The sequence below is a fragment of the Struthio camelus genome, chromosome 5 (genome assembly GCF_040807025.1).
Source record: "Struthio camelus isolate bStrCam1 chromosome 5, bStrCam1.hap1, whole genome shotgun sequence".
NCBI classification, from domain to species: Eukaryota; Metazoa; Chordata; class Aves; order Struthioniformes; family Struthionidae; genus Struthio; species Struthio camelus.
The window spans coordinates 71230626-71247872 of NC_090946.1; the positions used below are offsets into that span (position 1 = coordinate 71230626).

Below are 17247 nucleotides of genomic sequence, written 5' to 3' on the forward strand. Positions count from 1 at the left end.
TATTTTGTACAGAATCGTCCTATGTACAGAATAAAAAGTTCCTAGAAACAGCAAAAATAGGTAAGTGGCACAATTATTTTTCTTTAGATTATATCTGTAACTTTATGCTTTAGTGGAATGTTAAGTTCAAATGTACCTACATATTTTTTAATGTTTTGTAATTCAATATTTTGTTCTGACATTGTTTCTGAAGAACCTCATACACCTGCCATTTAATATGCTTTTATCTACCTTTAAAATTAAAAAAAAAAAAAAAAGGTGTATTATATGGACAAATAAAGAACACATGAATTTTACTTGCTCATCATGAAACTAAATTTAGCACAGAACCTTTGGGTGCATGTTCAGGTCATCACAGCTTTCAGAATTAGCTGCATGAGTTAAAGAATAAAATGATTCATAAACTTCACAAAAGCAAAAATACAAATGAATTCTAGGGGAAAAGAAATAATAAATATGGAGATGAGGATATTCACTACAAAAATCAGACACCTTTTAGGACAGATGTCAAGTCCTAAAAGGAGTTTGATCGCATCTCTAATCTAGGTACAAATATGGAAGACCTACCTTTCATACCATTCGTACCGTAATATTTTCCCCTGTAACACTTCTCTATTGACAGGTTTCCAGCAAAGCAGCCATAAATTTAAGGATTTCAGCATAGTAGATGAGACATTGTCAGATGGCAAGGATATAAGAAAAAACTTTTAAAATCCACCGTAGAAAGTGTCTTCCTTCCAAATCTTCCTTCCCTCCTGAATCAATAAAAGTCTCCATAAGCAAAAGAACTAAGGTAACGACTCACAGAAAGCTGACTTTCAAAAGTGATGTTTCAGTTTTTGTACTGATCCTAGGCTGGGGGGAGGTTGGGTTTTGTTTTGTTTTTCTTTGTAAGCCTGGGATCGATATCTGACCATTTTGACTTGAGTTATAAACGTAAGACTAAATGCAAAAGAACGCTAAAAAAACTAAATTCGATAGCCATTGCTCTGTGAAGCCTCTGGGTATTGAAAGAAGTGGTTTTCTGCATGGGCCCAGAAGTAAATTCATCAGACACACTCCCAAGTTTAATCGTGAACCAAAACCTGGATGTTGAAATGACTGAGGATTCAGTCATTCCCCCTGCAAGCATAGGGTCAAAGTACTTCTCAAAACACAGTAGTAGGTATTGTTTTAAAATAGTGACAATAACACCCTTTATTTATACATATATGTGTGTTTATTAATATCCTTTTGAGTTGTGAGCACTCTCAGCAGGCAGAAGAAGGAGGAGGCTTGAATCCCTTCTGTCTGAGGGAATTAAGCTCAGAGGCTTTAAACAACTTGTTTGGCGTTGGTAGCTTGCTTTGACTTCTTTGAGACGTAAAGGAAGGTGGTAGCACAGCACCACTTCCAGTTGTGGTTGAGTTTTTGTTTGTTTGCTTTATGGAAACTATTGTTGTACAGTGGAAAGATGACTTCAGGAGGTAGCTAAGGTTCCAGGCTATGGAGAGATTGTTCGGGTTCCATTACGGGGGGCCTTGACTGACCCCTTCTCATCCGTTGCGTGCCAGAGCCAGTTCACCTAAAAGCAAAGCGTTTCTGCTTGCTGGATCTTGTCTTTACTGTGCATATGGATTGTGGAAAGTTGTGTTGCATATAGCTAATTAAGAAATGCCATTCTCATCATCATCACTGTCTCCCTAGATTATGATATCTTGTAATTGATGAGTTGACTCAGCTTGGGCGGTCTTTGCCTTACGATTAAAACTTATGTCATTAAATACTATGTATGAAAAAAATTCCCGAGGGATAATTTATTGGCGAGCTGAGGAAGATACTACTTTATTCCCTCCTTTTTTAACGGAAGAGCAGCATGACTGCACGTCCCTTCCTCCTATCCCATTCATACCGGGACGGTTTTCACTCCTGAACAAATGGAGAGCGGCAAGCACAAAAGACGAAGTTTCATAAGCATCTATCTTTGGGGTTTTGATGAGCGGGGGCTTCCACTGTTTTGATACAAGGGGGAAGAGTATTCACATAGTTTGCTTCAAGCTATTTTAGGCATTTGTGTGATCCAGGAGATGTTTTTCCAGTATTCTATCAGTAGAAAATGGCTGCAAGAGAATTAGATGAGAAAGCAAATGAAGTTTGTTTTGTTTCAATGTTGCTTGTTTTCAAGCAGAGGTTGTGGGTTTTTTTTTTTTTTTTCCCTGAAATACTACCAAATTACTATTGAACAAATACAGCTTTTATGTTTTGCTAAAGTGGTTTCTTTTGCAATTTATGCAAAAACATTTCCTTCTATATAGGTTTCTACAGCATTTACTGGGAGCAAATTTTCTGTCTTGACAAGTTCTAATTTTCTTTCCAATTCTCCTAAAATACTTTTAAAGTTTTTTCAGAAAGTTTAGTCTTCCTTAGCCTAAGAGTTCCTTATTTTAAACTTACCCATAATGTATATGTACCACAATAAAAGGGCGGGGTATGAATTCTTTATATGCATGACATAACGATAATTTTATGTATCTATTTAATGCTACGTATGACACTTTTATTATTAGTTGCTCTTGTTTGTCAGCTCCATGCTTTTTTTATAGGCCACAAAGTTATTTTGATACCCATTTAACCATGGATAGCTAGACACCTGGAGATACCGGTTCTCAGCAACCTGATTGCACATAGCTGAGACTAGTAATGTCTGCTGCCTCAGTGCCGCTCCATTAAGGAGCAGATATCCTCTTTGGAAGAAGAGGATGTTTCTTGCCTTTAATTGACATCCCCAACAAGCAGCAGAAGGGGGACATCACATTGAAAAAAATATATGTGTATATATATGAAAAATGAAATGCCCTTCCTGTTAACAGACAGGGTCTTTGTGACTGTCTGCTCCTCCTAGCGAAGCTTTTCCTTGCTGCCTCTGACCCCGCTTCTGGTGTAAAGATTGGCTTGGTATTTTGCTTCTGAGCTTGAAGGAAGTAGCAAAACAGAGGAGGAGATCCGAAGGTATGGGAAATAGACTTTTTGGATAGGAAAATTTGGGGTGGCATGGCTGAATGCTAAGGAGGAGTACTGATGAGTTGCTGAAAAGTTAGGTGGCCAGTCCTTGGCCTCCATGAGAATGGAGCTGGGGGAGGGAGCAAATGGGTTGGTTTGGCACGGCGCTACTCAGAAGAGTAAAGAATTGGCAGGTGCCGGTGAGGTGACATGTGGGTAAACAAGCCCGATGAGAATGGAGGAGGGTTAAGAGTAGTAGGGAAAAATTGGAAACTGACAAGGTTTTTAAGTTTTCAAGTTAACTATGACAAATTTTACTTCGAAGTATAATACGAGGAGATGAGTATCTTCTACCTGCAACTGCCTGTTCTTTTTCTCTCCTTTTACGTCCCTAGTTCACTTATTTTGAACGTAGGCTCTTAATGCATTACTCTCTTTCCCCACTTGAGACATTGCTTAATTTGGATGTGAAGTTTTGTTTCAACTAATCTCATCCCCCAACAGTTGTTGTGCAGTGATTTATCTAGGCTCCAAACACTTTATTTGACATTTAATCTGAAAGTAGGATTTTCTCATAAATTTACTCGATATTATTGTTCTCCTTTTATTTATAACATCTGTGATGAAATATTTAGTAATTCTTTTTATTGTGTATTACATAAAGGTGAGTGGCTTGTGTTAAAATAAAAAAAAAAAGGCTTGAAAGTATAAAGCAAATGTAGAAAAGGCTGAATTGAAAGATGAGGAAAAAAATTAATAAGAGAATGGAGAGAACAAAGATTGCTTTTGATCTTTGGTCACCGAGGTAACTGACCTCTTTACTAACAGAGTGATGAGTAAGATCACATTGATTTCTTTTCCTTATTGCCTGTGGGGAGGTTTTGTAAACACCAGGATTCTGAGACCGGTGTTGAGGATCAATCTTCTTGTTTTGATGCTAAGATGAGGTCACTTCAGGTATATTTTTGAATATAAATTTTAGAACACATTTGGATAACAAAACGACTGTCATACTAGGTGCGGAAGAGTTGAAGGAATCTTGTTAACTTTTCTGAGCATCTTTATCAATTTAAAGTGTTGTATAAAACATCTGACAGTATTTTAAAATCATAGCTGGTTTTATTATATGGGAAAACGCTTGTAATGCCTCAGTTGTGTAGACGTTCTAAACTATACTCCTCGACTCACTTAACATATGACTCATTTTTTTTTGTGATACAAGCATGAGCGATGGAATTAAGTCTTTAAAAATTCTTGTAAGCTTTCACAGTTTTCTGTGTAATACAGAATTACCCTTTCTGTAGACAAGATAGTAATGTTTAGACAACCGCACAGGGGTTGTAAAAGGTTACTGTTGAAATTGCAGTGTAAGCCTAAGTGAAATAAGCAGCTTAGCTGTTCTGAAAACTTTCTTTTGATACCATATCGTATAGGCCCTAACGTAACTTATCAGCAACTATCAGTTTAATTTGTAGGTGTTAATATTAGGTGTTTTTAAAAGGGTGCATACTTCGTATGAGTACAAAATAAGACAACATTATTGCAATGGAGAGAGATGTATTTCTTCGCTTGAACTGGCATGCTTGCTTTTTTTCTCCTTTGTGCCTGTCTCAGAGCTGATTATGAGCACAAAACACTCTTGATTTTTGAAGACTGTTCACCCTACTGCCAGCTGTGATGATCCTGTCGCAGAGGACAGAGATCAGTTTCTTGAGGTCAATATAGAAATTCATCCTTTGCTGTTTGGACCAACGTTCAGTTTTGGTTTTGCGTATTTGAATCTATTTAAAGCCTAGTTTTATAAAAGAAGTACCTTTGTCTGATGGAAAACTTTATGTTTATGGGGAAAAACTGGCAATCCTACCTTTTGGATGGCTGATTTTAATGGCTTCTCATGCATCGGCAAGAAGGGCCTGGTCCTTGTTGTATCCAGAAAAAAGGATATTCATAATTAACTGGAGACAGATCAAGGCAAACTAGTTTTCATGGTGGTGGAGCAAGCTAAAGCCTATTCTTTCCATAGGCATTGACTGAACCTGAGAACGTGTGCAAAAAAAGCTAGTTTATCTCGTCTTTGCTTCAGTCTGTTAATTTGATTTAAAATGCCCTTCCCTCCTCCCCCCCCCACTCCCTTTGGCACAGGAGATAAGGCCAAAGTGATTATAGAGTCTTATCTGAGCTGATTTTTAGTTCCAAATGGTCTAGCATTTAAATATCAAAACCCTAGACTTGTTCTTGACTGTAAAATCTTGTCATATACAGAATATTCCCGTATTTTTAAAGAACAACAGTAAGATGAGATTTGCTGGGATCTTTTTACATTGCTTTCTCTGTGATTCAGCAGCAACGCATATAAACAATTATCTGAATTCTTGATCTTTGTCATTCTTTCTTCTCTATATTTCTGTATTTTTCTTTCCTTATTTTTTCCCGGGCAGCAATTTTATAGAAATGAGATGCTGCACCTTGCTTTGTAAGCTGTAAAAACGTTGTGACATTTTGGTGCATCAGATGATGGCCGTTTAGAAGAATGAGCGTACTAGCACTTTAACATAGCTTCAGCTAACCTCTTAAGAGAGGCCAGGTTACGCTCAAAATACATCTAGGTTTTGTCGAGTCTTTTACTGAACAAACTGAAAGCTAAGATGTTGATTTAACTTGTGCTTTTGGTTGCTTGGCCTGTGCTGACACTTGCTGTGTGGATGAGAGAAGCAGCTACTTGCTTCCCCACTGGAAAGCAGTCAGGCAGCACCCGGTGTGGAGTGGCAGGCTGGCGGGATTCAGACAGCCTCGCAAAGACAAGGTCTTTTCCCATATTAAATGTCATCCTCAAACATAAACTACAGGTAGAAGAACGGTAGGGAATGAATAAGCTGGACTTAAAAAAAAAAAAAAAAAAAAAAAAAAAAAAAGTAATGGAAAGGAAGTAGGTGAACGTTACGTTGAACACACAGTATCTCAGTAACGGTATTCTGTATATACAATACTGAGGTAACTCAAAATATCTCTCACTATTTTCACTATTTTTAACCGAAAATAAATTTAACTTTTTTTAATAGAGAGGTCTTTTAGGAGTGTTGTGTTTTGTTTTTTAGATCGGTTTTGGATGAATCATCTGTATCAAGTTCTGGTGCTTGTAGTTGAAACTCAATTGCTGAGTAGATGATTTTCCTTCCAGACAAGAATGCTTGAGATTTCTGTTATTTTAGAAACCAGTTCCAAGTGCAGTTGGACTCCTGAACCCCTTAGGAGACTAGGCCTTATGAGCGTAGGCACACTTTCCTCTATAAACTTCAGAAAGAACTTTCTTCCCTTCGTGAATCCTATTTTGAACAGTATATTCCAATCTAGGCATTAGAAGCAAGACTTGGTAAAGCTCTTGGCTTCGATCTCACACCTAGGTCTGGAACTACTAAATATCAATGGGAAAGAACACCTGTGTTTTCTACACTGTAATGTTATCTATGTAAGAATAGAGTAGTTGGGATGTGTGGTTGGGCTTCCTGGATATCTAGTATTCTGGCTGGAAATACATGCCTGAATGTATTTGCATGTGAGTGAATTGCTTTTATGTAGTGGCTTACAGATCGGGACTTAACTGCTTATATCAGGCAGTATATTCTAACCAGGCTTTCTTATTTCTCAGGCAATATATGTGAACAGATTCTGAGTGTGATGGTCTCTGCACACATTCAAGATTCATGTGCCTGTGTGTCCACCTGAGGAAACGCATGTGGGGTTTGGGGTTTTTTTTTGTGTGTGGTGGTTTTTTGTTTGTTTGTTTCAGGGCTTCCTCTTCTTCAGCTTTGAACAAGACCTGGAGCTTCTGGAAAGTCTGTGAGTCACCCAGTGACCCCAGGATGCTTTTTCAGGATCTGAGGAGTCCTGTCCCTTTCTAGGTGCTGTCTGACTTAATCCAGTTTATTGAACCAACAGAAAAATATCAGCTAGAACCAGGCAAGGGAGAGGACTAGGCAGGGAGGAACAGGATTGTCCGTTGCAGTGGCAGTGTGCTAGACTTGTCCAACTGTAGCTTAGGTCAGGCAAGCACGTACACTGGGATACAGCAGCCATGGAAAGAAGGCTTCAGAGTTTTTCAAAAATGAGATGAGATTCTGAAAGAAAGGTCTCTTTGCTTGCATCTTTGTCCTTTCTGTCCTTCCTCCCAGCCTAAGGTCATGCATATTTGGGAAATCCTCAGTCATCTTGCAAAAGATTGTGGATTAATGGTTCAGGTATTAGATTCATTAAATTATATCAAGCATGTAGCCAGCAAATGAGCTGGATGTATAGAACAGCTAAGGGAGAAAGGAAGGGGGCGGGGGGGTGGCATTTAACTGAAGAAAAGCCTGAGCTGATCTGTCCTGGCTGCTGACAGAAGCTACCTGCTGCTTCCACGTAGCCCTCCAGCAGTCCCCTCTATCTGCTTCAGGCGTACCCAGCTCGATTATCTAACAACTTTGCTCTTTCCTTAGCTATGCAGTGGTGACCTGGTGCCATTCTTCATGTACAAATGTCCTTCTTGCCACCTGCTCCTATGGCTTTTTGTATTTATTTTTAACATGAAACGTTTTTCTTCTTTGGAGAAATTATCCAAAGGACCGCTTGCTTAGCTTTCAGGTAAATCAGTGGAAATAGCAGAATTCAGTTTCACAGCGGGTTTTGCTGTAAAGAGACCGGAACCAGCTGCCTTGCTGTCGTCTGTGAAATCTGCTTGCCTGCGTCCCCTTATCCCCGAGAGTGGGGAGGGGAAGCTCAGGGTGGGATTTCTCCCTCTTCGGTTTGCGCCGCAAGACCCCTCCTGGGTGAGCCTGCTGCTGGCCTTCCCTTTAGAAAGAAACTGAATAAAACACGACGTGATGATTCTTGTTAAATAATGCATGCCTCCCTGGGTGCAGGGCGGGCCGGGCCGGCGCGGGGCCCCGGCTATTGTCCCGCCTCCCCCATTGTTGCGGCGCAGAGGCTTTGTGACGTAGGGTGGGGTTCGGCTTCTCTCGCCACTTCAGCTCCCAGCGTGCACTGGGGCTGCGGGGCGGGCTCTGCCGCAGGGCATTGTGGAACTTGTGGTTTTGCCCGCGTAGTCTGTGGTAGGGCATGGCGCCGTGGGGCATGCGTTCCCAGGATGCACCTGGAGCCGCGAGGCATGCTGGGACTGGTAGTCATTCCGTCCATTTGCGCCAGGCGCCCGGCTGGAGGGGAGGGGCGGGGCGCACTGTCTTTCCCAGAGCACCTCGCGGCGGCGTGGGCGGGGAGGTGGCTGTTATAGGGCGGCGCTGTGGGGGCGGCGACTTCAGTGCCGAGTCGGTGGCCGGGCGGGCGGAGAGCGGCTCGCTCCGTGTGTCCCTGCCTCGGCATGTCTGACTCGGGGGGCGGCGGGGGCGGCGGCCCCGGCGGCGAGGAGGGCGGCATGGAGGTGTCGGGCTCCGCCGTGCAGAACGTGGCCGACGTGTCGGTGCTGCAGAAGCACCTGCGCAAGCTGGTGCCGTTGCTGCTGGAGGATGGCGGGGAAGCGCCGGCGGCGCTGGAGGCGGCGCTGGAGGAGAAAGGCGCCGTGGAGCATATGCGCAAGTTCCTCTCCGACCCGCAGGTCCACACGGTCCTGGTGGAGCGCTCCACCCTCAAAGGTGAGGTGAGAGCCGGGTGCCGCCCGGCCCGGCGGGGGGCGCTGTCAAAATGGCGGCGGCGGCCGTTGTCTGCCTGCCGCGGTGGGAGGGGCGCGCTGCTGCCGCCGCCACGCTGTCGCCGCGCCCTCCCGTCCTGCCTCCGCCGCCTCCCCGCGTTCCCGGGGGAGGGGGGCGCCCCCAGGCCTGCGCGGGGAGCTACAGCCGCCGCCCGCCGCACTGCGGCGTGCCCGCCTGCCCTGCCCTGCCCTGCCCTGCCCGCCGCTGCCGCCGCCCGTTTAATGGCAGTCAGCGCCTGGGAAAACCGGCGGCCGCGGTGCCGCCGCTGCTCCGGCCGGTGTCAGCAGCCGGGCTGCTGCGCCGGCCGTTGCGGACTGGGCTGGTCTCTGCAGACGCTGAAGGTCCTTGTGTTTGTTTTCCGAGTCTGGTGCTTTTAAAGTTCAGCTGCTCGGAAGCGGCAGGGCAAACGCATGCTGTGTCTCTAGGCGGGCTGCGAGTGCGGTTGCTGTGTTCGCCGCATCTGTGTAGCGTGTTCTTCTTGCAATAGCACTGAAAGCGCTTCTTCAGCGTGCTGTAGCCGCTCCTTGATACTGCTTCCTTTCTGCTGTGGAAATAACCTACTTCTTGGCAAGACGCATAACTTGCCAGGAACTAAAAAAAAATGAACTGGGCTATAAAAAGTGCTGTTTCATGGTTAAATTGCAAGACTGCAAATTCATAAATCAAACAGTAGAGTGTCTGCAGTGTCTTTGTTAGCTAGCAAAGTCTGGTGACCAGACTGCTCATAAACAGTTCTAGGAAACCTTGTCAAGGGGTGCTTTAAATACTACAGCTAAGCTGACTCTGATTTGAGAAACACTTTTTTATCATTTACGTGCTGCTGTTACAGACTGTATTTTTTGGGAACATCTTTTTACTGAGTTTGTAAACAAATCTATCGCTGAACAGGTATTTCTTGTGACAGAATCTAGCCTAATGAACGATAATAAAATAGAACTACGCTTCATTAATAGCACAGACTTTTAAGCAAGATTTTTAATCTGCGTGTGCATAACCGTCTGTCAGTTTGAGCTTTCAGAACTTTAGTGCTAAACTGAATCTCTATGCCCCGTGGCTGTTGGTTCAGCCCTGGTAGATGCACATCAAATGTCAATATAGTCAAACTTCAAATTGCATTTTCTGACCCGTCATCGGCCACAGTGTAAGTTACTGGCTCAGTTCCTGCACACGAAGAGAAGCTTAAAGAAGGTTCTCGCACTTGCTTACCTCTCCTCTCGCTGTAAACTTGAAGCATCCTGCCTTTGTTTGTCTTATTCCTGTTTCCACTGATTATTCTCCTTCTTCCCCTCCCAAAGTCTGAAACTTATTTTTCAGTGGGGATAATGCTAGAATTTCTAAAAGGAGGGAAAAAAAAATCTTTCTGAATTCATGATGCAATGTTTGGCAAGATTTAAAGGAATGCTTTGGATATTATTAGGCTATGCAAATGATTTCTAAAGTTCTTCCTCTCTTTCAAGAGGTTAATTGTCTTTAGTTCAGATTGAAAATGATAATGGGGGCAACGGTGATCTGTTAGCTCTAAGCTTGTGGGTTGTATTATCACATGTGTGTGATTAAAATCAAAGTGAGACACTTATTATATGTTTTATAAGTGAAATACTAATTTATTAAGGGCTAAAGCCATTTCCATCAGTGTCATCTAGTTTAATAGTAGTTATTTGGGGAAAGTGGGTTTCCTGACTGACAGGAACCCTTCTAACTTAGCTTATTAGGAACGTACAGCTGGGGTGTCCAGTTGGGGTGTGTCCCTCAACAGGCAGTAACCTGCACTGAAATCACTGCACTGCAGCACAAGTGCGAGCATCCCCAGCAGTTACGTCATCGTACAATAGCTGTGTTAATGCCTGAATGCTTCCCATGGGCTTTTATTCTGGTTCAGAGACTTTTATTTTCAGACTTTCTCTTTAAAATTGAAAGAAACCTCTAAAAGAAAAAAGCAGCCGCTTCATGTTCTCACTGAAGCGTAGTTAATCCTGGTAGCATATCTTTACAAATGCATTCTCTGTATTGCAGAAATTTTCGTTCTGCTTCACAGGCAGCATGTGGGCTACGTTTAGGTTGTTGTAGTGCTTTTTATTTATAAGTTCTTTATAATAACATAGAAAAGATAATGGAATTGTGCTAGAAAACCAATGAACCCACCTGGGTTTGAGAGGTATTGCAAAGCTCAGTTTAACTTCGGCTATTTTGTATAATAAGTTGGTATAGAAATTAAAGGTTAGATAATCTGGTTGTAACAGAAAACGGTCAAAAGAGGGCAGGGTGACGGATGCCTTAAAATATTTCTTACATAGCTTTTTTTTTTTTTTTTTTTTTTTTTTTTTTTTAAACAGAGGACGTGGGAGATGAAGGGGAAGAGGAAAAAGAGTTCATTTCCTACAATATTAACACTGACATTCATTATGGAGTAAAATCAAACAGGTGAATTATTAAAACAGATAGTAGCATTTTTGTCTTATGAAAGTGAAAGCTACTGTAGTTATTGACACAGTCAGCCTGATAATTAGTGTTTACCTAATGCTTCATATAGTGTTTTTATTCAGGTGGTCAATAGCTTTTCGGGGTGGAGGCCCTGATAAAGTAAGGATGTATCCTGAGACTGAAAGGAATAGACTTTAGGACTTCAAGCTCTGAGGTTAAATAAAAGAAACAAAGGCTTGTTTGTAACATACCTACAACTAAAGTTCAATAATCTTCTGTTATTGTTTGACCACTGCATGTTTGTCACTTTCCTGAATGCATATTTGACTTCCTGAAGCGTCATGAGAAATGGTATGCCTCCTTACTGTCCCCATAATGCAGAGTGCTTATTGATAGCTCAGTTCAGCTGAATGCTGAAGTATAAAGATGTATTTATTAGAAGTGTTGTTTTTTTAAGCCCCTCAAAATCAAGATTACAAACGACGATGGTACAGCTTAGCCTGTGACTCCTATGAGCTAAATCTGCAGTCAGATTAAAGCTATTCTGATTGTCCTTAAGTTTCAAATGTCTGTTTGGTAACTCTCTTCTCTAATCTTTCTACAGCCTGGCATTCATTAAGCGAACACCAGTGATCGATGCTGACAAGCCAGTGTCTTCCCAACTGAGAGTGCTCACTCTCAGTGAAGATTCTCCTTATGAAACATTACACTCTTTCATTAGCAATGCTGTTGCTCCCTTTTTCAAGTCCTATATCAGAGAATCTGGCAAAGCAGACAGGTAGTTCCATATAAATACTTCACTTCTCTGCTGGCAAATTAAAGTAGATGTTCAGTGAAAGAATAAAATAGTGACTATTCAATGCAAGTCCTGTGTGAAAGTCTTTAAGCCAACAGTTTTGTATAAAGCTGTTGCTGATTCTGGGGAGGTAGTTTGGATGGCTTGAATGTTTCATATATGGTTTTTGTTTTGGCTTCTTATATGGGAACATCTGTGCTCTTTCAGAGATGGGGATAAGATGGCTCCTTCAGTTGAGAAAAAGATTGCAGAACTTGAAATGGGCCTGTTGCACCTGCAGCAGAACATTGAAATTCCAGAGATTAGTCTGCCAATTCATCCGATCATTACTAACGTTGCCAAGCAGTGTTATGAACGTGGAGAAAAACCAAAGGTTACAGATTTTGGTGAGAAGGTTGAGGATCCAACTTTTCTCAATCAGCTCCAATCTGGAGTCAATCGCTGGATTAGAGAAATACAAAAGGTAAAAGACACAAGTACCAGACTAGGTGGTAAGAACTTCTCTGTAGTAACATGAAAAATTCCTTTGCGTATCTTCTTTGCAGTTTAACAGATAAAATACTGCATGGATATGCTGGGGATCTGAGACCAGTTTCTGAGCCACCAGAGATTTTAGGCTAACCTGATTTGCAGGTAGCTGAGAACATGACTAGCTTATCTCTGCTGGAACAGACTCAATTTGCACTCTGCATTGCACTGAGAAACTTGTGAAGTTGGTAACAATTTTTAAAATTGGTGCAGCAGATTGAGACACAGGTCTTGGGGTTTGGGGCTTTTTTCCCCTCATGCTACAGCTTGTTACTTCCCAAATCGTTTGGTTTTCCTGTGGAAGATTATGACTTTTAATAGTTAAGTCGAAGATAAACAGTTCTCTTAAACGGTTGTTCCACTCCTAGTTCATATTCTCGTATACTCCTGGCTGTTACTTTTCAGAAAAACCCTGCTGTTCTACTCTCACTTAGAAACAGCATCCCAAATAGCATTATTATTTTTCTCCGTGGATACAGTAAACGCCTGTTGCTCGTGGACAAGTAGTTCCTCTTACTCCAGAGGATGAAACACTTGATATCCTTGCCTGGCTCATCTCTCATTCAAAATCCAAATAAGACAGTGATCAGGAAAGTGGAGAGAGAGCTTTCGGCTGTGGTGAAGGTATTACACGAAGGTCCTGCGACTGACTTTCCAGACATACTGGAATTGAACCTTGACTCTTGTTGCACTGTTAATTCCTATACTTCTGGCAGAATGATTGCCAAAGCTGTTAGGTTTTAATACTCCAACATCAATTAGGTATTTTGTATCTCAACTGTATTTAATAGTAGAGCGAGCTCTTACAGTGGAAGCGTGTAAATTAAATGCTTGGGTTTTTTTTTTTTGTTTTGTTTTTTTTTCTTCCTTTAAGGTGACCAAACTAGATCGAGATCCTGCATCAGGCACTGCGTTACAGGAGATAAGCTTCTGGCTTAACTTGGAACGTGCTCTGTATCGCATTCAAGAGAAACGCGAAAGTCCAGAAGTTCTTCTAACTCTGGATATTCTAAAGCATGGCAAACGTTTTCATGCAACGGTCAGCTTTGATACAGACACAGGTAAAACAGCGGTTCAGTACAAGTTCTTGCTACATCCAACAGAACTTAACAGGTTATCGGCGTTAACACTGTAGAACAAAGAGTGCTTTTTAGAGTAGCCTTAGTCAAGTTAAAGCTATTGTCTTGTACGGATTGGATTAACAAAACGATAAACTAAGTCAAAATCTCCTCTGTTGCATTTAGGTCTTAAACAGGCTCTGGAAACCGTAAATGACTATAATCCACTGATGAAGGACTTTCCTCTGAATGACTTGCTATCCGCTACTGAGTTGGACAAAATAAGGCAGGCCCTTGTTGCAATATTTACCCATTTGAGAAAAATTCGAAACACAAAATACCCAATCCAAAGGGCGTTGCGTTTAGTGGAGGCTATTTCAAGAGATCTGAGCTCTCAGCTGCTTAAAGTGCTGGGAACCAGAAAACTGATGCATGTTGCCTATGAGGAGTTTGAAAAGGTATGTTCATGGGTGTCGCGACATGAACAGGCTGTGTTTTTGCGTCGAATAGTGACTTTAAGGAAGCCTTTCACTTGTGAGCTAGAGTTCCTTTTCTAAAATTCTTTTCAGGTAATGGTTGCATGTTTTGAAGTTTTCCAAACCTGGGATGATGAATATGAGAAGCTGCAAGTTCTGTTGAGAGACATTGTAAAAAGAAAAAGGGAAGAGAACCTGAAGATGGTGTGGCGTATCAATCCTGCTCATAGGAAGCTCCAAGCTCGTCTTGATCAAATGAGGAAATTCAGGCGTCAGCATGAGCAGCTGAGGGCAGTTATTGTGAGAGTCTTGCGACCTCAGGTAATACTCTTAGTATTTATCAGAGAGAAGAGCAGTGCAGCCTCTTGTCTCTTACGCGCTTCTTTCCTCTGCATCATTAAGTATTGCCTGTATTATATTGAATCAAGTGACTGCAAATGCATAATCTGAGGTTCCTGGCGTGAAGTGTTCAGTTTTCCTCACCTCTAGTGATTTTTATTGGTGTGCGAATACTTGAGCTTGGCTAAACGGCAGTGGAAAATGAGATTATGCCACACAGTAGTGGAAGTTTATACGGTAACTGTTTTGCCCCGTTCCTAGTTGAACTTCAATCTGAAATGGAGCTAAAACTTTGTTTCAGTACGAATTTGCACATTTTTGCAATGCCTGTTAGAACAGGCTGTGTTCAGCTATTTGTAACTAAAATTTTAAGCATCCAACTCACTCAGCTGTGGTTTTAATCCAGGTGACTGCTGTTGCCCAGCAAAATCAAGGAGAGGTACCTGAACCTCAGGATATGAAAGTAGCAGAAGTCCTTTTTGATGCTGCAGATGCTAATGCAATTGAAGAAGTAAATCTTGCTTATGAGAACGTTAAAGAAGTAGATGGTTTAGATGTTTCGAAAGAAGGTACAGAAGCATGGGAGGCAGCAATGAAACGATACGATGAAAGAATTGATAGGGTTGAAACAAGAATCACTGCCCGTCTGAGAGACCAGCTTGGTACAGCAAAGAATGCCAATGAAATGTTCAGGATCTTCTCTCGGTTCAATGCCTTGTTTGTCAGACCTCATATTCGAGGTGCCATTCGTGAATATCAAACACAATTGATCCAGCGCGTAAAAGATGACATTGAGTCTCTTCATGACAAATTTAAGGTGCAGTACCCCCAAAGTCAAGCTTGTAAAATGAGTCACGTTCGTGACTTACCTCCTGTGTCTGGGTCTATAATTTGGGCAAAACAGATTGACAGACAGCTCACCGCTTACATGAAGCGTGTTGAAGATGTCCTTGGCAAAGGCTGGGAGAACCATGTCGAGGGTCAGAAGCTAAAGCAAGATGGAGATAGCTTTCGCATGAAGCTTAACACTCAGGAGATCTTTGATGACTGGGCAAGAAAAGTTCAGCAACGCAATCTCGGTGTGTCTGGCCGTATCTTCACCATTGAGAGCACTCGTGTTAGAGGTCGAACTGGAAACGTCTTGAAACTGAAAGTCAACTTCCTTCCAGAAATAATTACACTTTCCAAAGAAGTCCGAAACCTGAAGTGGCTGGGTTTCCGTGTTCCCCTAGCAATTGTCAACAAAGCTCACCAAGCAAACCAGCTCTACCCGTTTGCTATTTCGCTCATTGAAAGCGTCCGTACGTATGAGCGAACGTGTGAGAAAGTAGAAGAGCGTAATACTATCTCACTTCTGGTTGCTGGCTTGAAGAAAGAGGTGCAGGCTTTGATTGCAGAAGGAATTGCGCTTGTGTGGGAGTCATACAAACTTGATCCGTATGTGCAACGCTTAGCAGAGACTGTCTTCAGCTTCCAGGAAAAGGTTTGTTTTACCGTTTATCTTTCAAACTCAAATTTTTCAAACTCAAACTGCAAATTTTTTACGTTCTCACTTCAGTAACGTGTGGTTAATCACAGGTAAAATTTGATAGCTGATGCCCTGATCTGTGTTGTCTCTGAAGCCCTTCATTTAAGTAGTTTGTGGAGATAGCGCAAATTGTCCAACTCGGTGGATATTTTAGCCCCACTTCTCAAACTGGTGAACTTGCTGCTTCTAAATAAAGAGAATTGACTAACCACGTCTCCACAGATATTGTTACTTTTGTCGAACGTGTCAAACTGAGCTTTCCCCTTTTCCTAAACTACTTCTTTAGGTGGATGATCTGCTCATAATTGAAGAGAAAATAGATCTGGAAGTGCGATCACTGGAAACGTGCATGTATGATCACAAGACCTTCTCTGAAATCTTGAATAGGGTTCAGAAAGCTGTGGATGACTTAAATCTTCATTCATATTCCAACTTGCCAATCTGGGTCAATAAGCTGGATATGGAGGTAAGTTTCAGACCAAGGAGTGAGTAGTATGTTTTGAGAGGAAGCACTTTCTTCAGGCGCGGATTAGTTGGTGTGCTCCTCTCCGGAGTCACCTAAGGAAACTTCTGTCTGTCCATTGTCGGGGGACAAGTCACTGGAACTTTCTTCATTTTTTTGGTGTGCAGAAGATGCAGCTACTGTTTGTTTTCAGCTGTCGACTTTTGGGATCAGTGAATTCAAGGAGGGTTTCTTACCTTTTGAAGAAAAAGATTTGATATAGCTTGAATGTCTGGAAAGATAGACAAGGGGTAGGTAAGGGGTGGTGCAGATTTGCTACGCAAACAAGCCTTGTCTTAATGGTGGTTTGGTACTGCCTGTTAACTTTCGTGTTGTTTGACGCTTTAGACCGTTTTCAGAGCAATTAAAATTGCTTAACTCTGTTAAAGTCTATGAGAATGGGAGAAGCTTTGAATGGATATTGGGTGGAAAATCTACCAAAATTCTTAAATCTCTTTGCCGACTTAACAAAGATGACCTTGGCTCTTTGAAGAGCCATAGTCAGTCTTCCTGATGTCAGAGTATGTTGATAGTGGGAATCCTTATGCAGCCCTTTCCCCAAATGTTTGTCGTTTCCCTTAGATTGAGAGAATCCTAGGTGTTCGTCTACAAGCTGGGCTTAGGGCCTGGACCCAAGTTCTTCTTGGACAAGCAGATGACAAAGCAGAAGTGGATATGGATACGGATGCTCCTCAAGTGAGCCACAAGCCTGGTGGAGAACCCAAGATCAAAGTAAATTCCTTTTTCCTTTGTTGCCAGTTATTCAACGCAAGAATTTAACGCATTATATCTGAGGCTAATAAGGCTAATGTGGAAGGTAAAAATAGTAACTGTTTTGTCTGCATCTGGTTTTGAAGAAATACTTGCCTCCCTCATTAAGTGCCAGTTACCTTTCAAAAGACTACTACTTGAGGTCCAAAACTCTTGGTCAGAAGTGTG

General features: G+C 42.0%; 1 protein-coding gene across 1 annotated transcript in view; it reads left to right on the forward strand.

Annotated features, from left to right (window-relative positions):
• Nucleotides 1-8217: 8217 nt before the first annotated feature.
• Nucleotides 8218-17247, forward strand: part of DYNC1H1 (dynein cytoplasmic 1 heavy chain 1) — a 45216-nt gene continuing 36186 nt past the window's right edge. Inside the window, exons 1-10 of the mRNA XM_068947065.1 lie at nucleotides 8218-8603; nucleotides 10994-11081; nucleotides 11686-11859; nucleotides 12085-12340; nucleotides 13280-13466; nucleotides 13650-13921; nucleotides 14033-14260; nucleotides 14685-15761; nucleotides 16093-16272; nucleotides 16891-17040. Of these exons, the coding sequence (XP_068803166.1) occupies nucleotides 8333-8603; nucleotides 10994-11081; nucleotides 11686-11859; nucleotides 12085-12340; nucleotides 13280-13466; nucleotides 13650-13921; nucleotides 14033-14260; nucleotides 14685-15761; nucleotides 16093-16272; nucleotides 16891-17040 (2883 nt within the window). The 5' untranslated portion in view covers nucleotides 8218-8332. The remainder of the gene's footprint in view (nucleotides 8604-10993; nucleotides 11082-11685; nucleotides 11860-12084; nucleotides 12341-13279; nucleotides 13467-13649; nucleotides 13922-14032; nucleotides 14261-14684; nucleotides 15762-16092; nucleotides 16273-16890; nucleotides 17041-17247) is intronic.